General features: G+C 34.8%; 3 protein-coding genes and 1 long non-coding RNA gene across 5 annotated transcripts; 3 read left to right on the top strand and 1 right to left on the bottom strand.

The window, feature by feature from the left end:
- The first annotated feature begins 4,039 nt into the window (after window positions 1-4,039).
- On the top strand, window positions 4,040-4,840 carry LOC111882838 (protein GOS9). Its single transcript, XM_023879211.3, has 3 exons — window positions 4,040-4,177; window positions 4,303-4,503; window positions 4,604-4,840. Exons 1-3 carry the CDS (start codon window positions 4,112-4,114, stop codon window positions 4,838-4,840), a joined length of 504 nt encoding a protein of 167 aa, XP_023734979.1. The 5' UTR covers window positions 4,040-4,111.
- Window positions 4,443-9,790, bottom strand: LOC111882841 (uncharacterized). Of its 2 annotated transcripts, none has more exons than XR_002847248.3 (5): window positions 9,435-9,786; window positions 9,230-9,320; window positions 6,968-7,064; window positions 5,746-5,821; window positions 4,443-4,870 (listed from the first exon to the last, which is right to left on the bottom strand). It is a non-coding gene; the product is annotated as an uncharacterized LOC111882841 (long non-coding RNA). The 2 variants fall into 2 exon arrangements; XR_002847247.3 differs by lacking the exon at window positions 4,443-4,870 and adding an exon at window positions 5,295-5,504 and having other exon boundaries at window positions 9,435-9,790.
- A 4,484-nt stretch (window positions 9,791-14,274) lies between these two features.
- Window positions 14,275-15,338, top strand: LOC128128825 (protein GOS9-like). Its single transcript, XM_052767603.1, has 3 exons — window positions 14,275-14,421; window positions 14,547-14,747; window positions 14,848-15,338. The coding sequence occupies exons 1-3, from the start codon at window positions 14,356-14,358 to the stop codon at window positions 15,082-15,084; spliced, it is 504 nt and encodes a 167-aa protein (XP_052623563.1). The 5' UTR covers window positions 14,275-14,355; the 3' UTR covers window positions 15,085-15,338.
- A 5,458-nt stretch (window positions 15,339-20,796) lies between these two features.
- LOC128128823 (protein GOS9-like) lies at window positions 20,797-21,860 on the top strand. The gene is made up of 3 exons (XM_052767602.1): window positions 20,797-20,943; window positions 21,069-21,269; window positions 21,370-21,860. Exons 1-3 carry the CDS (start codon window positions 20,878-20,880, stop codon window positions 21,604-21,606), a joined length of 504 nt encoding a protein of 167 aa, XP_052623562.1. The 5' UTR covers window positions 20,797-20,877; the 3' UTR covers window positions 21,607-21,860.
- Window positions 21,861-22,105: the final 245 nt, after the last annotated feature.

The raw sequence follows: 22,105 nt of genomic DNA, 5'->3' as shown, positions 1-22,105 counted from the left end.
CGATTCTTTTTGGAGGAGAAGGATGTTTGGAATCACCCACAAGTAACTGGATTTTATTGTGGATTGAACTCTTTTAGAGTTTTGGGTTATTGTCCTTTGTATTGCCGACTTTAAGAGGTTTTTGGTTTTGGGAGTGTTGGCCGTTGGGATCCTGGGATCCTATCGCTCGTTCATTGAAGAATATTTGAAGATTGACTTCATCAAGAAATTAATATCGTAAGATATATTTCAAGACTTTAATATCACAAGGTATTTTCAAGAATTTAATACTCAAGACTTTAATACCGTAAGGTGTTTTCAAGCATTTAATATCTTAAGATATTTTTAGGATTTTAATACCATAGGGTATTTTTCAAATTTATGATACTAAAAGGTATTAGGGTCGAAAGACGTTTATGCTGTATGAAATTTGGTTTGAAGTTTTTACTTATTTAATATCTTATCTCTAATTTTGGATAGAGCCTTATTTTAGCAAGGTAGCGGTTTAGTTTGCGAGTGTATCCGGTGGCATGTTATTGCTATGGCATGAAGAACACTTTGGCACAAGCGGGTTGACATCGTTACAATTGTCTTTGATGAGTTTATAATACCTTGAAGGTATTTTCGAGATACCTGCGTTGAGTTTGAAGGTTCGTATCCGTTGGCATTTTGGTGATTTGATTTTTCACAATTTTTCTGTCTATGCCATTTGAGAGAGTTTAGTCCTTAGAGATTTTGTCACTTCTTATTATTCGACTTATGTGTTTTAAAGGTTTTTTTTTTTTTGAAGATTAGTTTCGTCTCACGAAGGAGTTTGTTGATAATCATCCTAAACCTTTAACTTGGCTATCAAGTTAGTCATATATTAGGAGTGTTTCCCATTTACAAGGTTTTAGAGTTTGTTTAGGACTCTTTGTAAGACTATTATATAAAACCACTTAGATGTCTTATTTTATTCATTCCAACATCTTCTTTCTCTCCTTTATTCCTTGGAGACTTATCAGCATTGTAACCGTTTATAAGAGTGTCGTTTTTAGAGATGGCAACGGGGGCGGGGAACACAAGGGACCCCCGTCTCCATCCCCATCCCCGAATCCTCATTCCAATCCCCATCCCCATCCCCATCCCCATCGGAGAATATAAATAAACCCCCATCCCCACCCCCAACGGGGACTGGGATCCCCAACGGGGAAACAAAGATTTCTTTTTCTCTTTTAACATGCAAGCTTTTACGTAAGAAAAAACTCTATATTTCAATTCTACCAGCATAAGTTTAAAGATTTTATAAAATATATAAGTATCCATTAATTGCATAAAAAATATAAATAAAATTTCTACCAAATATAAATACATACATGAAAAATCAAGTAGAAAAAAATTATCAGATTGATATTTAAGGTAAAATAGATTAACCAAAGAGAAAAAAATATATATATACACGAGTTTAAATTAGATAAAAGAAAAATCAAAAAGTATAATTTCAACCAAGTAATTACTAATGAGTTAGGTTACATAGATCAAATTTTATGTATTATAAACTATATTATAAATATATGTTCTGTATTATTTTTATATATTAATATATGTTGGGGGCGGGTCCAGGGTCGGGGATTATGGGTATCCCCATCCCCACTTTTTTTATTCGGGTATTCCCCATCCCCGTCCCCATCCCTGGTCAACTTGGGGATTCCCTAGTCAAAATGGGTGCGGGTTTCGGGTTCCCCATTGGGTATGGGGATTTTTGCCATCCCTAGTCGTTTTCATAGTGGTTTTTCCTATTTCGGGTTTTCCACTTTACATCTTGGTGTTCGTGCGATTGTTCGATTATGCTTTTCTCATTAATAGTTAATCTATTTTATAAGAAGTGGTATCAGAGTGCGTCTACTTTATAACAGAGACCATCTTAGTTATTTGTTTCTTAGCAATTGAAATGAATATCAAAATGAAAGCCGTACTAATTTTGTGCTACATGTGAGTCACATCACAAGAGGGGTGATTAATTATATATTAAAAAACAAACATTTTTGAATATCTCTTCCATAATAATTAAATGTTGACAAACCGAGAATGTTGTAGGTTTTTATGATGGTCGGATTTTGATGAAGGCATTCATGGCTTCTAAAAAAAAATTAGAATTTCATGATAACCGCCATCGAAACATTAGACTATAGTGCAGCTTATTGATCATGTTTGCGGTTGTGCAGCCAAAGGAAATTTCCAGGAGACATGTTTGTTGGAAACGATGAACAATTTCATATAGTGTGTGGACCATAGCAAGTCATTTGTTTCTTCAACAACTGTTGTGCACAAGAAGCAACTGTTGTGCACAAGAGGCCATGCGAAGCTGTGGTTTACATCTACGGTTAAAGTCATAAAAACCCTCAATTTTCAGGGTTTTGTCGGTTTTACCAAAATTTGGATTTTATGTCTGTTTTTACCCTCATATTTTCCAAAAAATGTTCGGTTTTACCCTTTTATCGGTGATAACAGGTTTTCTAGGTTACCATTATATTAACTTCGCAAAAAACCCTAAAATTTATAGATTTTTTTTTACGTTTTTACCCTTAACTTTATAAATTTTTTTTACACTTTTACCCGAAGTATTTTTTTTTCACAATATACGTATTCATGCAGAAAAATCATGTTAATATAGGAAAAAAAATGTTTAATTAAATGTTGTATTTATATTTTTTTAATATTATATATAAACACATTTATGATTGAACAAATTTGTTATTGATATGTATATTTTTAAATACATAAAAATATGTATTTGTAGTTCTAAAAAAACATTAATTTGTTTTTTATTACATTTTAAACGGTTTATCTTGGGAAAAAAACCCATATATATATATATATATATATATATATATATATATATATATATATATATATATATATATATATATAACATTTAAAAAATGTAATTAATACAATATTTAATTAAACTTTTTTTTTTTGTATATAAATACGATTTTTCTGCATGATTATGTATAATAAAATAAAATACTTAGGGTAAAAGTATAAAAAAATTATAAACGTAAGGGTAAAACGTATAAAAACTGTAAACTTAAGGGTTTTTTTGTGAAAATAATATAATGGTTACCTGAAAAACTTGTTATCACCGGTAAAAAGGGTAAAACCAAATATTTTTTGTGGAAAATATGAGAGTAAAAACGGATATAAAATTCAACTTTGGGCAAAACCGACAAAACCCTACAAATTTGAGGATTTTTATGACATTAACTTTTACATCTTCCGAGAGTCCAATATAAAAGGTTCATACCATAAATCCTTAGTAAATAGGTCATGTTAGATCTTGTCTTTATAGATTTTGATATATATGCAAAAATATAACAATGTAACAATTGTAAGTAATTTTAATATAAAATTATTAAAAGTTAAATAAAAAGAACTTGGTAGATTATCTTGAAACTAGCTAGTATATATTTACAGTTTGTACCTCAAAGGATAACATGGATTGATACATATAAAAGAACCAGGTTTTCTAAATATTATAGGTCCCGATTGTTTATAAAAGAAGCAGTATTTTACAAACCTTATAAGACACGGTTTTTTAGAATTGGATCCGGGCACCATTTTGGTTATATGACGAGATTCGTTAACCGGGTTCTATCTTAGTTTTCATATAAGCCAAAAGCCTCGCCTACACAAAAACACGGTTCTATATTCTATAACCCTTTTTCGCAGGTCCAACTGGAAATGGGTACAAAATTGAAATAGAAAGATCACCCACATGTGCTCAAAAACCTCCAAACTTGTGTTCAAAAGCTTGGTTGTTAGAATAAATGTCTGTGATGGAAGCCTTTGAAAACTGATGACAGAAGCATCTATTGTCATCTTATTGAATTACTACCTAACAAGCATGTGCTCTAAAAATTGATACCGTACATTGACACATGTGAAACTACTATTCATCCTTAAGTTACTACACCCTAACATATTCTACCGACATCTTTTACTAAAGAATTACATTTACCCAATCATAGTAAATCAATATAAACTTTTATGTTTTCATTACAGGAAGACCGGACATCTTATCTGAATCCATTATACTTTAAAAACCCTACCTGATCAGGTCTATAAATAGTCCTTCTCTTAATGGGGCTAAATGTATAACTTATTACTTTCCACGAGTTTCATCTTTTCCTTTGAGAATACATTCAGATCAAACATGGTATACTCTTTCACCATATATATTTGGAAATGCTGGGTTTATGGTTAACCTGGTGTATTTCATCTGTTGATTGCTAAGATATGTCCACTTCTTAGTTATATATTTTATTTCACCCCTATATGCAGGCAGGCAATGGCGTACAGGTTGGACCGTGGGGAGGTAAGGGTGGAGTTAATCCCTGGACATTCATCCCTGAGGGCAGGATTTGCGAGATCCGTATCAGTGCCTCAGGGTGTGTAGATTCAATCAGGTTCACTTACAAGGATCGTGATAATGTCAAACACCATTCTGAAACATATGGTGGTGATGGTGGTTCACCTCATACGGTATAGTGGGCTTTCATTACATCTGTTACCTAAACATGTACTGCACTTATATTCTAGTTTTATCATACATCATTTATCATCTATTTGGGTATATCTTCAGTTTACATTTGCTGATGATGAGAACCTCATCGGGATTAGCGGAACTGTGGGAGTATATGCCGGCTACACTGTGATTACGTCATTGTCTTTCCTAACCAACAAAAAGAAGTATGGGCCATATGGCACAACCCAGGGGACTAGTTTCTCGCTGCCAGTCGCTAAGGGTAGCTTTGGTGGATTCAGCGGAAACTACGGGGATTACCTCGACTCTTTCAGTGTCATTCTTCATCCCTATTAGTAACGCGGACAAATATCATGTATTTGCAGCCTGCATACATAACCTTGTCAAAATAAAGAAGCCTGAGAGATGTCACTACTAGAAACATGAGTTTTAGAGACGGAAGTATCCGTTGCTATTCCGTCGCTAAATGTTGTTTGCGATGGATCAGCGACGGATTCACTCCATAGGTAATTAATAGGTGGCTAATTTCTCAGAGAGGGTTTTAGCGATGGAGAGATTTTTCCTTGCGACAAATGTAGCGACAGAATATCCGTCGCTAAATGTCACTCAATACATTATCTCAGGGCATTAATTTTTTGTTCCATCACTGATCCGTCGCAAACTTTAGACATGATATTTTTTTCGTAGCTAATCCCTCGCAAAATTGATGCATTAAAGTACTTTTTTTATTCTCACCAATCCGTCGCGAACTTGTAATATCATTTTTTTTTATGATTCTAAAAGAAAAAAATACTACAATCATCAAATTTTTATACTAAAAAACATCGAATAACAATACAACCAAACATTACAATACCAAAACTATCAAAGTTTACCAAAGTATCATTCAAAAAACATCCAAAACCAAAACTATCCATATAACTTCAAACTCCCAAAGGTTTAACTTAAAAACTAAAAAGTTTTTCACTGATGGAAGTTTGGATCACACTTTCAGTCAAACCTATAAACAATTATGACATGGCTTTAAACTAAATTCTGTTAAAACGTAGCATTTTATATTAAAATTCTACTTAATTAAAGCAATGGGAATGGCTTTGTTTTAAAAGTGCACGTTTAGTGTGCACTTTTAGGTTTCCTGTGGAAGGAACCTCTCTAGTTTCTACCGAGTGAATAAAAGATCAAAGTTTACTTGGCATCACATTTGGTTATTATATTATAATAATAATAAGTTCACAATATACCTTTGCATAGAGCTCAACATAAGGGCGGAATGCAGGAAGTTTCAAAAGTCCCTCTGATTCACCTTTCAGAAGCTCCCTGGTCCCATAGAATCAGGGCAATTAGGGAGATGTTAAAAAAAAGTAATTATTTTATTACAGATACAGAAAGGAAATGAAGTTTTACAGAAAATATGAATTATCAAATTACAGAAATGAAGCATGCATACACACATACACGTGAGTTAAACAAGGTTAATTAACGAAATAATGGGAATTTACATTATTGTATATATGAGTGATTAATGACCCAAGTTTTTGCACAGGCTTGTTGAAGAGGATAATGTCGAGGAGCTCTCTGTGAATGACATGACACTGAAGCCGAAGAGAAGCCGAAAAGAAGGAAGAACAAGGCTAAGAGAGTTAAGGACAAGAAGGTTGATTGCAGCATTGGTTTGTTAAGAGAGTTAATGTTTTTTAGGAAGGAATGGAATCTATCTAAAGAGTTGGTATTGAAGGAATTGGAATTGGAATTGGAATTGAGAAGTTGTAAATATTATGTTCTATTTTCGATTTTTTTGGATTAAGAAGCAGGGGCAATGTTGTTGCAGAAAGAAGGTCCATGTGAATCTATTGAAAAATGTCACAAATCTCACAAATCAAGGAAGTAGATAAAGAGTTGGTATTGAAGGAATTAGAATTGGAATTGAAATTGAAACTTTTCTTGTGAAATTGTAGGGTTAAAAGGGTATTTTGGTATTTGTTCCAATTGTTTGGCAATTCAAGGAAAGGGGCTGAAACTTGAAGACATTAAAGTTGTTCTATCACATGCATCTAAGGATTTATGGAAAATTCATCATTTTACCATATAATTCCAAAACAAAATGAAACCACAGGGAGAAAAAAAATCGCAGAGGGGCTTATGTTACCAAAATAGAGCAAAGATCCATGCATTGATGTCCAGGGGTAAAATGGTCAGAAAAGAGAAAAGCAAACCAGGGGCAAACAAAATAACATCCAATGCATTTCAATTTTGATCAGAATGAAAAATATTTTTTTGTTCTTTTTTTTTCTGTAACCAGATCCAGTTAACAAGCATGCAGGGAACTTAATTACAAAACAATCAACCAACTAAAATATTTTTGAACGGAGAACAGAGGATAAACTTAAGTGTCACGACTATTATAAATATTTTTGTCACAACTAAAACCAAATAAATATTTGATCAAATATAAAATAATCACACCTGTTTGAACAGAGAACAGAGGAGAACAGAGGCTCAACAGTTGCTTCTCTCTTGAACTATGGGTAAAGCACGACTGGAACTTCTTCACTCCCACCTCCTATTTAATAAATATAAAGAAATAAACATAATGTAAAGCACATAAAACATAAAAAAAAAAAAAAAGCAAAACACTTTATACTAAACTACATTTTAGGCTTTCGAATATTCCTTAAATACCCCTGAATATAAAACTTCCCATTCCCATAAAACCTCTCTTCATGCGTGTAATAACAAATGAATAAAGTCAGAACCCAATCCTTATCACGTTTAAACCCCTTCTCAATCATTCTAACACAATCTCTCTATATATATGACCAAAATGCCCCTGGTTCCAACTCCAAAAAATCGAACAACGTGAGCCATATTTACAACCCAATAACTTTTATTCACCTCATGTTCAACATCCAAAGGATCAAAACAATACCAAATATGACTCCCAATCCGAACATCATTCTTCAAATGCCAATCACAGGTCCAAACCGCCATAATAAAAAATTGATTAAATTGCCTCACACCTTTCTTCTCAGAACAGTCAAAAAAGAACTCCCACCATTTCCGATAATAAAAAAACCCAGAAGAATATATGAAAAGGAAATCGAATACATGGAAGCAATTAATATGCACAGCAATCCAACTAGCAATCAGATCGCTCCAGCCCCAAAATTCATTGAGGAAAAAAGAAATTCCCAAAATGCCCTCACCACTTAAACCTCCATTAAAACAAAGATCCCAAGTACTATTCACCCTACACCGACCAGCAATCTTTTCCGACCAGAAACGAAACTCACCAAAAATTAGGATATACCCAATATGCCCCTGACCCAAAATTCTCCCATCCCAGTAATAAAAATCTCCAAATCGCAAGTATCCCTCCCTCCATATGATCGTGCGATAGCATGCCTGAGATAAAAAAATCCAATCCTCCTCATTATCCAAAAAAATCACAATCAGACCTTGTTCTTGAATTCGCATCCAGCAATCTCTATTCTTCAAAATATTATCCCACCAAGAATCCAAAAAGATCAAAGAAAAATAGATACTTTTGAAATTGCAACTCACGATACCTTCTTCTAAATTTCTTATTTTCTAAAATTGACAAAAATACCCTTTAAGCCAATTGCTCAAAACAACACATTTATTATAATCCATCCTTATTCTCATCAACCTGAAACCACGACAGCAAACCTGCCAGCACTTCCTTTTAACCAAAAAACAATTCAAATCAATCCCCATCAGAACCATTGACATTTTTGATTGGGATGTTCCAACTTTTACAAATCTCTATATTCAGCCCCAAATAACCAATTTTAAGACCAAATAACTTCAATCTAATATCTTCCATAACTCTATGAACAACAAATTCAATAGAATTAATTTCTTTTCCAAACAATCAACATAAGTCAAATGATTGCATGTGTTGGTCAACAAATCAGTAGGAGGTCAACGAGCTCCAAATGGATTCATAGATAGAAGTCTTCCCCATTTTCAAAGAATGTCAAAAACCCCTGATGTATGTTTTACATTTTTACCTCTCATACATTTAACTATCATCTTTCTTTCTTTTATATTTATCTTTTTTTTTCTTCAATTCAACCTCTTTACAAAGTCTCCACATAACACAATAAAGCCATGAGAACAATAGTGACAGCTTGCTATTGACAGCATGTTTGATCTTGTGACAGGGATCCTAGGTGTCCCACCTTAAAAAAAGTTCTCCATGGACATACTAGTAATAAGAATTTGTCTCCACCACTATTTCAAAATCCCATAGACCTTGATCACTTTAGGGCATTCTATATAATGTTTTTTTACTTGATCAGTAAACTTATTTTGACTTGCATTTAGGCATATTACACAGGTGAAAACAGCTGACACGGATTGGAGGATTTATCAGTTTACTATGATTGCCTATGAAACTGGTGTTGTTGGGCTTGTTGCAGAGCATGTGGATGCATGTACAGAGATGACAGGAGAGCTTCAAGGTGAAGCTTTGATGCACAAAACTTATGCTACCAGGTTTATATAGGACTAAAGCAACCAATCAAGCCCTATATCAAGTTCTAATTCTAAGTATCTATTCTAATATAGATGCAATCGATATAAGAGGAATGACGATTGAAAAAGGAAAAAAATGGAGAAATTAAACCCTAACGTAATATATTGTGCAATTGAACCAAACCTAACCTAATATATGACTAAAGCAAATAAAATCAACAGGTTTACCTGAATCGGAAGTTAAGGAAGAATAATTTTAGGTTTCAAAAATGTGGAGGCTGTCGGAATCCGAAGCTGCAATGGTCCATGGTGTCGTCATCTGTTTGAACGGAGATGGTGAGATTAGGTTAAGCTGCAACTCGAGAGTCAAACTTACACAAACTTCGTGTTCAATTGGAGTGATAAAGCAGATTTGGGAGGGAAGGAGACTTACACAAACTTCGTGAAACTGGAATTGGATTTGTCAATCAGCGAGAGATCTTCAATTAAAAAAACATAACGTGTGTATGCTCCATCGGCATTCTCTCGCTAAATACATACCAGAAGACAAAAAGTCGCCGATTTTTTTTCCCTCGTTGAACCCTCGCCAAATGCCTTCGTTTTCCACCGATTACCGACGAATAAGGGCGCGTCGATAAAGACTTGTAAGATCCGTAACTTATCACTCGCTAAACCCTCTCTAATTCGCTATATGTTGAATAAATAAAATACTTTTTTAAACCATCGTAGATCTCTCGTAATTCCCTCTCTATAAACCAAAATTTTGCTACGGAATAAATCTCTCTCTAAATCCGTAGCTGAAACTCAAGTTTCTAGTAGTGTGTGTTTGTGAAATTGTTGTGTTATCTTGTTTTGATGTTCAACTCGTATTATTGCTTTACGTTTTAAGATCGTATCTTGTTTCCTAAATATAATTACAATAAGCACCCTTGTGCACTAGGTGTCTTGATCATGTACTCTCAAACACTTCTAATGGGATATTTTCAGTTTGGCTGTTTGCTAATATGTCCACCTTGAATTTCGTTTTTGTTTTCTTCATTGCATGGTTGATCGCTCTACAATCTTGTAGACATAACGGACTGTACATATTTTGACTCGCCGTATTTCTTCTTATATATGTAAGAAAATTAAATAATAGGAAACATCTTCATAGTCCAGCTGCATCAACACAACATAAGTCGCACTTTACATTGTTCAAACGAGGCTTCAGATGATCAGGACATCAAAACCCATGTTTTCTTTGGTCAACCATTACACCAAATAAGAATTAAGTTTGTAGGTGTTCTTTCACAATACTAGATAATTGATTATCTGGTAAATAATGATAAATTTTGCTACACTTAAATATAGTTAAAAACAAGTTGTATGGAATTGTATATAATGAAAATATTTTTTTCTTTGTTTTGAAGTTAGCCATATGAACTAGTTATGGAAAAATAGCAATTATGACTCTACAATCACACATAATGAGCATTTGTTTGGCGAAGAAGAATTTCTCCTAATACATTTAAATTCATCCATATTTTTTGTAGCGATGTATGAAAATTAAATGGTGATAATGGGTGTAACAGGAAGCTGTCATCAGTTTTTTTTTTTTTTTTTTTTTTTTATTTTTTTTATTTATTTATATGGCAACAATGGGGGTATTAAGTGCTACAAGTGTATTGTCAACTCAACCATGGGGAAGTGATACCGCGCATACACTAGAAAAGAGTCAGCAAACTGAAGTCCATCAAAAAATAAGTTTGAAAGGCCCATTACAAGGATTGAAGCACAAGTATGGAACTCCACATACAGGGGCGGAACACAGACATTTGAACTAGGGGGGCCGAATCCAACTTTCAAAATAAATCATATAAAAAGTAAAGAAAATTTATTACAATAAAAAGAAAAACTATAACCATATCAAGTAGTAACTATACCAAATACCAATCGTAGTAAACATTAACAAAGAAAGTATGATCATTCATGATCTGTTTAGTAAGAGTTTGCTCATATTATTTGGTATCATCATAGTTACGTCTGTGAATAGCACCAAAAAGGGCTAACAAGTGATCATAAGAGATTAAGTATAGACAACCTCAAAAACATACAAGTACATAGTGTAAAAGCAACGGTTACTGTGTGTGTGAGAATCTCCAAGCATCAAACCTATTTATTAGCTACTTTCAAGATATTCATATGTGAAATAAAGCATATAGAATGCCCAAATGATGGATCTAAATAAACCAAACACAACTATTTAATTGAATTGGACTTACGAGCTCATTATTCATCTAGTAACTAAAAAGACACATTTAACCCTGTAATAAAAAAATGCAATGATCATGAACTGTCATTAATTTAAAGTAGAACAGCCTGCAAAGGTCTTAAAGGATTCTAATCTTTTAATCATGTAATCAGATATTTAGCTCAAAGTATTACATCCTACAAAAGCCTTAAAGGATTTTAATCCTTTAATCAAATATTTTGCTTAAACTAACAAAATATGATGCTGCTATACCAATATGAATCAGATTCCAAAAAACTAAGAGAAATAAAAAAAATATATATAATAGATTTACCTCAAAAGATCAATAGCCAACTTTTTCAACTTTTCAACCGGGAAAAGAGTAGGAGCGATGACCCTGGTTTTATTGTTGATAATTTTGATTATTGAATCTCAAAATACTCATTGTTTCGGCCTATCAATTAGAGTTCGAAAAAGTCAGCAATTGCATCCTCTCAAGTCACGATACCAATTCCCTTCTAAATTGCTTCCTCTCAACTCTCTATGTTGAATTCTATATTCCTAACATTCAGAACGAGTTAGCACTTCATCACCCCACTTCCCTTCATCAAGCATATGGGTTAGTCAAACTCTTGGAAGATAAACTCGGATTTGCAAAACCACACTTTCCAAACTCATGTTCTTCATCTACTATAACATATCCCAAGAATTTACCAGCAACCAGTATCACACCATCATCACCAACAACTACCACTTCCTAACCCATGCTGACCGTCTTACCCACACCAAAACATCCTCGTCGATTCTCCTTCTTATCCCCTGAATCAGTAAAAAAAACATTGTGCGATGAGTGTAACCTCCCACAGTTCACGCTCGTCGTTGACAATGCAGATCACTTCGACGAAGACAATCTCCTTGAACCCATACCGACTACCGAGAACCTCAACTACGCCAAAAATCAATTCCTTACATTTTCAACGACAACGTTTTTTGGGTTTTCCTCTCCCTAAAAACTAAACCGTTACCGTTTTAGTCAATTGTGGTAGTACTTATAACATCATCCAACCTTGTCTCATCAATTGCTTCAATCAACCTCACAAACATATTTCGAAATTTTCAGTCATGGTTATGGGTGAAAACATGATGGAGTATGCCTATACCTTTTGTGCCACTTGACACAAACACCTTTCAGAAGTCTAATTTTCACACAACCGGTTGAAGAAGTTGAATTCATACTTGTGTTAACTAAACTAAAAACACTGGACCAAATTGTAGCAGATTTTTTTTTGCCCCAAATCAGATTCACCATTGGAATCTTTTACGCATCCCATTACCATATCCCTTTCCCATCATGCTTCAACTAAGGTACTCTAATTTTATCGGTAATTGGGCAACCACTTACCGGGCTTCCTTCTAACTTCTTTAATGAAGTATCAAACATGATCACTCCACAACTAACCATAACTATCAAATCCAAATACATCCTTTGTCTAATAATTGCATAATGTTCGTACACATGATACCTAAAGGTCTTTATTCACACACCGTTAGTATTCCAACATACCCAACTAGAATTTCCCATCTCATACTCCAATTTCGAACAACATCATGTTTTTTTCAAATCACAACGAGTGATATGTGTGTGTAGTGATACGCGAGCCATAACATTGCATGCAAATGATTATCATGTAGTTCTCACTTTACCATTCTATTTCCCGATTCACAAGTTTTACCAAACCAATTTCCTTATTCTTCTTATTACCTTCTCTATATGAGAATTTGGAAGTGTACCATTATATCTATTCGTTGATCACCTAGTCAGCTTCTAAAAGTTTCATATCCTTGCACCTCAGGTCTATAACTAGTACATTAACGAGATGTAATTATACACTAGTCCCTCACATCAAGGAGTCACACGTCCTTGAAGTTTCATATCACATATTTCATCAGTCACTTGATCATTAAGTTCCTTACTCAATTCAATACTTGCATTAAGCTCTTAACAAGAGATTGTTATACTCTCACGTATCCATATGACTCTTCGATCCCTTTTGTATGACTCCTTACCATCATAAGGTTTAATACAACCTTTTCAACTGATTCACAAAAGGAAATAACAACCTTTCACACACACATAAATCATCCCTAGATTTACTAATACGTTACAGATCCACACGTTGCCTCAAATTAGGAGTTATAACTTCTCTGTTATTCATAACTTTTTCTTCTGTGTACTCGTTTTATAATTTGGAAGCTACTAATTAACCGTTCCAGTCAATATTTACTTTTAGTTTTTCACTTTTTAATTAACATCATATACTAATTAGCCGTCCCGCTGATACTTACTTTTAGTTTTTCACTTTTTCATTAACATGTTATACTCCACAATCTTACTCACCCATTTCCATTTCAATGTGACTTTCCTCCTCTAAACTTATCGTGATATTCATCCCAATACCCCCAAACTACTAGTCTTCCTATTTTTCACATTTACTTTTCAACGTCTCTAACTCCTACTCCTTCAATCTATCGACATATTTAAACGTCTAAACCCTAAACTGTAAATCCGACATGAACACAGCACAAAAATACACTTGTTGACACGACAAGATATGATAATTAAATGGGTGGGTTTCAGAACAAGTTACTTGTAGATTTCAAAGTACAAGAAGAGGGACACAATTTGCTGCTCAAACTAGAAATGCAGAAAAAACGATTGGTACAAAATTGAAATAGAAAGATCACCCACATGTGCTCAAAAACCTCCAAACTTGTGTTCAAAAGCTTGGTTGTTAGAATAAATGTCTGTGATGGAAGCCTTTGAAAACTGATGACTGAAGCATCTATTGTCATCTTATTGAATTACTACCTAACAAGCATGTGCTCTAAAAATTGATACCGTACATTGACACATGTGAAACTACTATTCATCCTTAAGTTACTACACCCTAACATATTCTACCGACATCTTTTACTAAAGAATTACATTTACCCAATCATAGTAAATCAATATAAACTTTTATGTTTTCATTACAGGAAGACCGGACATCTTATCTGAATCCATTATACTTTAAAAACCCTACCTGATCAGGTCTATAAATAGTCCTTCTCTTAATGGGGCTAAATGTATAACTTATTACTTTCCACGAGTTTCATCTTTTCCTTTGAGAATACATTCAGATCAAACATGGTATACTCTTTCACCATATATATTTGGAAATGCTGGGTTTATGGTTAACCTGGTGTATTTCATCTGTTGATTGCTAAGATATGTCCACTTCTTAGTTATATATTTTATTTCACCCCTATATGCAGGCAGGCAATGGCGTACAGGTTGGACCGTGGGGAGGTAAGGGTGGAGTTAATCCCTGGACATTCATCCCTGAGGGCAGGATTTGCGAGATCCGTATCAGTGCCTCAGGGTGTGTAGATTCAATCAGGTTCACTTACAAGGATCGTGATAATGTCAAACACCATTCTGAAACATATGGTGGTGATGGTGGTTCACCTCATACGGTATAGTGGGCTTTCATTACATCTGTTACCTAAACATGTACTGCACTTATATTCTAGTTTTATCATACATCATTTATCATCTATTTGGGTATATCTTCAGTTTACATTTGCTGATGATGAGAACCTCATCGGGATTAGCGGAACTGTGGGAGTATATGCCGGCTACACTGTGATTACGTCATTGTCTTTCCTAACCAACAAAAAGAAGTATGGGCCATATGGCACAACCCAGGGGACTAGTTTCTCGCTGCCAGTCGCTAAGGGTAGCTTTGGTGGATTCAGCGGAAACTACGGGGATTACCTCGACTCTTTCAGTGTCATTCTTCATCCCTATTAGTAACGCGGACAAATATCATGTATTTGCAGCCTGCATACATAACCTTGTCAAAATAAAGAAGCCTGAGAGATGTGTTTGTGAAATTGTTGTGTTATCTTGTTTTGATGTTCAACTCGTATTATTGCTTTATGTTTTAAGATCGTATCTTGTTTCCTAAATATAATTACAATAAGCACCCTTGTGCACTAGGTGTCTTGATCATGTACTCTCAAACACTTCTAATGGGATATTTTCAGTTTGGCTGTTTGCTAATATGTCCCCCTTGAATTTCGTTTTTGTTTTCTTCATTGCATGGTTGATCGCTCTACAATCTTGTAGACATAACGGACTGTACATATTTTGACTCGCCGTATTTCTTCTTATATATGTAAGAAAATTAAATAATAGGAAACATCTTCATAGTCCAGCTGCATCAACACAACATAAGTCGCACTTTACATTGTTCAAACGAGGCTTCAGATGATCAGGACATCAAAACCCATGTTTTCTTTGGTCAACCATTACACCAAATAAGAATTAAGTTTGTAGGTGTTCTTTCACAATACTAGATAATTGATTATCTGGTAAATAATGATAAATTTTGCTACACTTAAATATAGTTAAAAACAAGTTGTATGGAATTGTATATAATGAAAATATTTTTTTCTTTGTTTTGAAGTTAGCCATATGAACTAGTTATGGAAAAATAGCAATTATGACTCTACAATCACACATAATGAGCATTTGTTTGGCGAAGAAGAATTTCTTCTAATACATTTAAATTCATCCATATTTTTTGTAGCGATGTATGAAAATTAAATGGTGATAATGGGTGTAACAAGAAGCTGTCATCAGTTTATTTATTTATTTATTTATTTATTTATTTATTTATATGGCAACAATGGGGGTATTAAGTGCTATAAGGGTATTGTCAACTCAACCATGGGGAAGTGATACCGCGCATACACTAGAAAAGAGTCAGCAAACTGAAGTCCTTCAAAAAATAAGTTTGAAAGGCCCATTACAAGGATTGAAGCACAAGTATGGAACTCCACATACATGGGCGGAACACAGACATTTGAACTAGGGGGCCGAATCCAACTTTCAAAATAAATCATATAAAAAGTAAAGAAAATTTATTACAATAAAAAGAAAAACTATAACCGTATCAAGTAAACATTAACAAAGAAAGTATGATCATTCATGATCTGTTTAGTAAGAGTTTGCTCATATTCTTTGATATCATCATAGTTACGTCTGTGAATAGCACCAAAAAGGGCTAACAAGTGATCATAAGAGATTAAGTATAGAGAGCCTCAAAAACATACAAGTACATAGTGTAAAAGCAACAGTTACTGTGTGTGAGAATCTCCAAGCATCAAACCTATTTATTAGCTACTTTCAAGATATTCATATGTGAAATAAAGCATATAGAATGCCCAAATGATGGATCTAAATAAACCAAACACAACTATTTAATTGAATTGGACTTATGAGCTCATTATTCATCTAGTAACTAAAAAGACACATTTAACCCTGTAATAAAAAAAATGCAATGATCATGAACTGTCATTAATTTAAAGTAGAACAGCCTGCAAAGGTCTTAAAGGATTCTAATCTTTTAATCATGTAATCAGATATTTAGCTCAAAGTATTACATCCTACAAAAGCCTTAAAGGATTTTAATCCTTTAATCAAATATTTTGCTTAAACTAACAAAATATGATGCTGCCATACCAATATGAATCAGATTCCAAAAAACTAAGAGAAATAAAAAAAAAATATAATACATTTACCTCAAAAGATCAATAGCCAACCTTTTCAACTTTTCAACCGGGAAAAGAGTAGGAGCGATGACCCTGGTTTTATTGTTGATAATTTTGATTATTGAATCTCAAAATACTCATTCATATACATATTCAAATCTACATGTTATGAGTATGAAATCTGATTTCAAAGCCAAAATTGATGTTAACATTGAAAAATGAAAATGAATTTGTATCAAAATTGGGTTGCAAAACCCTAATAATTGAACTCTAACTACAAATATATAGCAATTTTGGAAAAGAAAATAACTAAAATGGAGACGGAGAAAGAAACATACAGATTAATTTGGGTAGATTTCCATAAAACATGAGCAATTTAGCAATGTAGGAGTCAACAATTCTGCCACCGGTAATTAGTCACTCGAAGAATCGTTGAAGCAAGAAGGTTTGAGTATGAATAAGGGCATTGAATGGATAACGGGAACGTTTTGCATGTATTCTTCGAAGGCCCTACTTGGTCTCGTCAATCATCACATATATGTCCCACACAACAGGGAGGACACAACCGCATCAGCCCTAAGAGATCCGCTTCTACATTCATACTCCTTGAGTATTGGAGTTGGAAAGCTAAAAAACGGAGGGGCCATGGCCCCTCCTGGCCCCTTAAAGCATCCACCCCTGTCCACATACTTGAAGGCTTGGCCTACTTCCACTTTTCCGGTAAAAGCTAATTGCATTAAGTTACGAGCTAACGATTGTTCCTGCATGTATGTTTCCTTAATTTAGCTAGAATGATATCTTTCACATTTCGGTAAATTGTACCCTACATTTGGTTAAAGTAAGCAGAAAACTGCCCCAAGTTTCTTGTTCTTACTTCTCTTGGGAGATTCACCATCTCAAATTGGCTTGCTATCAACTGGTGCTTTCATTCTCATTTCAATGCCTCCTGAAAGCTAATCGTGCTCCTCCTCTAACAACCCTAACTCAACCCTCCAAGACCAAATGGTAACCCTTATCCGTCTCTCCATCACTACCGCCACCAAGTTGGATCAACTTGTCAACATCCTTACAACAACAACAACAAAAATCACCACCACCACCACCACCGAACCACCTCCGACCACCAAAATTTCCCTATCCAACTTCTATGGTAACCTACTTTGATTACTATACCATCGCACAAGCTCAACGAGTTACCATTGTTATCTTTTACTTCGCCGTAGATGCCTAGAGTCGGTACAAGCATCTAGCAAACATCCACCTATTGTGCACGTGGACGGAGTTCTCCCGAGCCTTGGAACTCCGCTCGGATCTTCCACATAAGAGAACTACCAAGTCGTCCACTTCAAACTTCGGCAACTGACCATTGTTTCGGCCTATCAATTAGAGTTCGAAAAAGTCAGCAATTGCATCCTCTCAGGTCACGATACCAATTCCCTTCTAAATTGCTTCCTCTCAACTCTCTGTGTTGAATTCTATATTCCTAACATTCAGAACGAGTTAGCACTTCATCACCCCACTTCCCTTCATCAAGCATATGGGTTAGTCAAACTCTTGGAAGATAAACTCGGATTTGCAAAACCACACTTTCTAAACTCATGTTCTTCATCTACTATAACATATCCCAAGAATTTACCAGCAACCAGTATCACACCATCATCACCAACAACTACCACTTCCTAACCCATGCTGACCGTCTTACCCACACCAAAACATCCTCGTCGATTCTCCTTCTTATCCCCTGAATCAGTAAAAAAAAACATTGTGCGACAAGTGTAACCTCCCACAGTTCATGCTCGTCGTTGACAATGCAGATCACTTCGACGAAGACCATCTCCTTGAACCCATACCGACTACCGAGAACCTCAACTACGCCAAAAATCAATTCCTTACATTTTCCACCACAACGTTTTTTTGGGTTTTCCTCTCTCTAAAAACTAAACCGTTACCGTTTTAGTCAATTGTGGTAGTACTTATAACATCATCCAACCTTGTCTCATCAATTGCTTCAATCAACCTCACAAACATATTTCGAAATTTTCAGTCATGGTTATGGGTGAAAACATGATGGAGTATGCCCAGACCTTTTGTGCCACTTGACACAAACACCTTTAAGAATTCTAATTTTCACACAACCGGCTGAAGAAGTTGAATTCATACTCGTGTTAACTAAACTAAGAACACTGGACCAAATTGTAGCAGATTTTCTTTTGCCCCTAATCAGATTCACCATTGGAATCTTTTACGCATCCCATTACCATATCCCTTTCCCATCATGCTTCAACTAAGGTATTCTAATTTTATCGGTAATTGGGCAACCACTTACCAGGCTTCCTTCTAACTTCTTTAATGAAGTATCAAACATGATCACTCCACAACTAACCATAACTATCAAATCCAAATACATCCTTTGTCTAATAATTGCATAATGTTCGTAAACATGATACCTAAAGGTCTTTATTCACACACCGTTAGTATTCCAACATACCCAACTAGAATTTCCCATCTCATACTCCAATTTCGAACAACATCATGTTTTTTTCAAATCACAACGAGTGATATGTGTGTGTAGTGATATGCGAGCCATAACATTGCATGCAAATGATTATCATGTAGTTCTGACTTTACCATTCTATTTCCCGATTCACAAGTTTTACCAAACCAATTTCGTTATTCTTCTTATTACCTTCTCTATATGAGAATTTGGAAGTGTACCATTATATCTATTCGTTGATCACCTAGTCAGCTTCTAAAAGTTTCATATCCTTGCACCTCAGGTCTATAACTAGTACATTAACGAGATGTAATTATACACTAGTCCCTCACATCAAGGAGTCACACGTCCTTGAAGTTTCATATCACATATTTCATCAGTCACTTGATCATTAAGTTCCTTACTCAATTCAATACTTGCATTAAGCTCTTAACAAGAGATTGTTATACTCTCACGTATCCATATGACTCTTCGATCCCTTTTGTATGACTCCTTACCATCATAAGGTTTAATACAACCTTTTCAACTGATTCACAAAAGGAAATAACAACCTTTCACACACACATAAATCATCCCTAGATTTACTAATACGTTACAGATCCACACGTTGCCTCAAATTAGGAGTTATAACTTCTCTGTTATTCATAACTTTTTCTTCTGTGTACTCGTTTTATAATTTGGAAGCTACTAATTAACCGTTCCAGTCAATATTTACTTTTAGTTTTTCACTTTTTAATTAACATCATATACTAATTAGCCGTCCCGCTGATACTTACTTTTAGTTTTTCACTTTTTCATTAACATGTTATACTCCACAATCTTACTCACCCATTTCCATTTCAATGTGACTTTCCTCCTCTAAACTTATCGTGATATTCATCCCAATACCCCCAAACTACTAGTCTTCCTATTTTTCACATTTACTTTTCAACGTCTCTAACTCCTACTCCTTCAATCTATCGACATATTTAAACGTCTAAACCCTAAACTGTAAATCCGACATGAACACAGCACAAAAATACACTTGTTGACACGACAAGATATGATAATTAAATGGGTGGGTTTCAGAACAAGTTACTTGTAGATTTCAAAGTACAAGAAGAGGGACACAATTTGCTGCTCAAACTAGAAATGCAGAAAAAACGATTGGTACAAAATTGAAATAGAAAGATCACCCACATGTGCTCAAAAACCTCCAAACTTGTGTTCAAAAGCTTGGTTGTTAGAATAAATGTCTGTGATGGAAGCCTTTGAAAACTGATGACTGAAGCATCTATTGTCATCTTATTGAATTACTACCTAACAAGCATGTGCTCTAAAAATTGATACCGTACATTGACACATGTGAAACTACTATTCATCCTTAAGTTACTACACCCTAACATATTCTACCGACATCTTTTACTAAAGAATTACATTTACCCAATCATAGTAAATCAATATAAACTTTTATGTTTTCATTACAGGAAGACCGGACATCTTATCTGAATCCATTATACTTTAAAAACCCTACCTGATCAGGTCTATAAATAGTCCTTCTCTTAATGGGGCTAAATGTATAACTTATTACTTTCCACGAGTTTCATCTTTTCCTTTGAGAATACATTCAGATCAAACATGGTATACTCTTTCACCATATATATTTGGAAATGCTGGGTTTATGGTTAACCTGGTGTATTTCATCTGTTGATTGCTAAGATATGTCCACTTCTTAGTTATATATTTTATTTCACCCCTATATGCAGGCAGGCAATGGCGTACAGGTTGGACCGTGGGGAGGTAAGGGTGGAGTTAATCCCTGGACATTCATCCCTGAGGGCAGGATTTGCGAGATCCGTATCAGTGCCTCAGGGTGTGTAGATTCAATCAGGTTCACTTACAAGGATCGTGATAATGTCAAACACCATTCTGAAACATATGGTGGTGATGGTGGTTCACCTCATACGGTATAGTGGGCTTTCATTACATCTGTTACCTAAACATGTACTGCACTTATATTCTAGTTTTATCATACATCATTTATCATCTATTTGGGTATATCTTCAGTTTACATTTGCTGATGATGAGAACCTCATCGGGATTAGCGGAACTGTGGGAGTATATGCCGGCTACACTGTGATTACGTCATTGTCTTTCCTAACCAACAAAAAGAAGTATGGGCCATATGGCACAACCCAGGGGACTAGTTTCTCGCTGCCAGTCGCTAAGGGTAGCTTTGGTGGATTCAGCGGAAACTACGGGGATTACCTCGACTCTTTCAGTGTCATTCTTCATCCCTATTAGTAACGCGGACAAATATCATGTATTTGCAGCCTGCATACATAACCTTGTCAAAATAAAGAAGCCTGAGAGATGTGTTTGTGAAATTGTTGTGTTATCTTGTTTTGATGTTCAACTCGTATTATTGCTTTATGTTTTAAGATCGTATCTTGTTTCCTAAATATAATTACAATAAGCACCCTTGTGCACTAGGTGTCTTGATCATGTACTCTCAAACACTTCTAATGGGATATTTTCAGTTTGGCTGTTTGCTAATATGTCCCCCTTGAATTTCGTTTTTGTTTTCTTCATTGCATGGTTGATCGCTCTACAATCTTGTAGACATAACGGACTGTACATATTTTGACTCGCCGTATTTCTTCTTATATATGTAAGAAAATTAAATAATAGGAAACATCTTCATAGTCCAGCTGCATCAACACAACATAAGTCGCACTTTACATTGTTCAAACGAGGCTTCAGATGATCAGGACATCAAAACCCATGTTTTCTTTGGTCAACC

This window comes from Lactuca sativa, chromosome 9 (assembly GCF_002870075.4).
Source record: "Lactuca sativa cultivar Salinas chromosome 9, Lsat_Salinas_v11, whole genome shotgun sequence".
NCBI lineage: Eukaryota > Viridiplantae > Streptophyta > Magnoliopsida > Asterales > Asteraceae > Lactuca > Lactuca sativa.
The sequence above is the reverse complement of the archived record's forward strand: the minus strand, read 5'-3'. Positions and strand labels throughout refer to the sequence as shown.

Excerpts from the sequence above, each read along its gene's own strand:
- LOC128128823 (XM_052767602.1), top strand. The coding sequence starts at position 20,878 with ATGTATAACTTATTACTTTCCACGAGTTTCATCTTTTCCTTTGAGAAT. Across the intron at positions 20,944-21,068 it reads ATACATTCAGATCAAACATG|GCAGGCAATGGCGTACAGGT; the intron begins GTATACTCTTTC and ends CCCTATATGCAG. Across the intron at positions 21,270-21,369 it reads ATGGTGGTTCACCTCATACG|TTTACATTTGCTGATGATGA; the intron begins GTATAGTGGGCT and ends GTATATCTTCAG.
- LOC111882838 (XM_023879211.3), top strand. The coding sequence starts at position 4,112 with ATGTATAACTTATTACTTTCCACGAGTTTCATCTTTTCCTTTGAGAAT. Across the intron at positions 4,178-4,302 it reads ATACATTCAGATCAAACATG|GCAGGCAATGGCGTACAGGT; the intron begins GTATACTCTTTC and ends CCCTATATGCAG. Across the intron at positions 4,504-4,603 it reads ATGGTGGTTCACCTCATACG|TTTACATTTGCTGATGATGA; the intron begins GTATAGTGGGCT and ends GTATATCTTCAG.
- LOC128128825 (XM_052767603.1), top strand. The coding sequence starts at position 14,356 with ATGTATAACTTATTACTTTCCACGAGTTTCATCTTTTCCTTTGAGAAT. Across the intron at positions 14,422-14,546 it reads ATACATTCAGATCAAACATG|GCAGGCAATGGCGTACAGGT; the intron begins GTATACTCTTTC and ends CCCTATATGCAG. Across the intron at positions 14,748-14,847 it reads ATGGTGGTTCACCTCATACG|TTTACATTTGCTGATGATGA; the intron begins GTATAGTGGGCT and ends GTATATCTTCAG.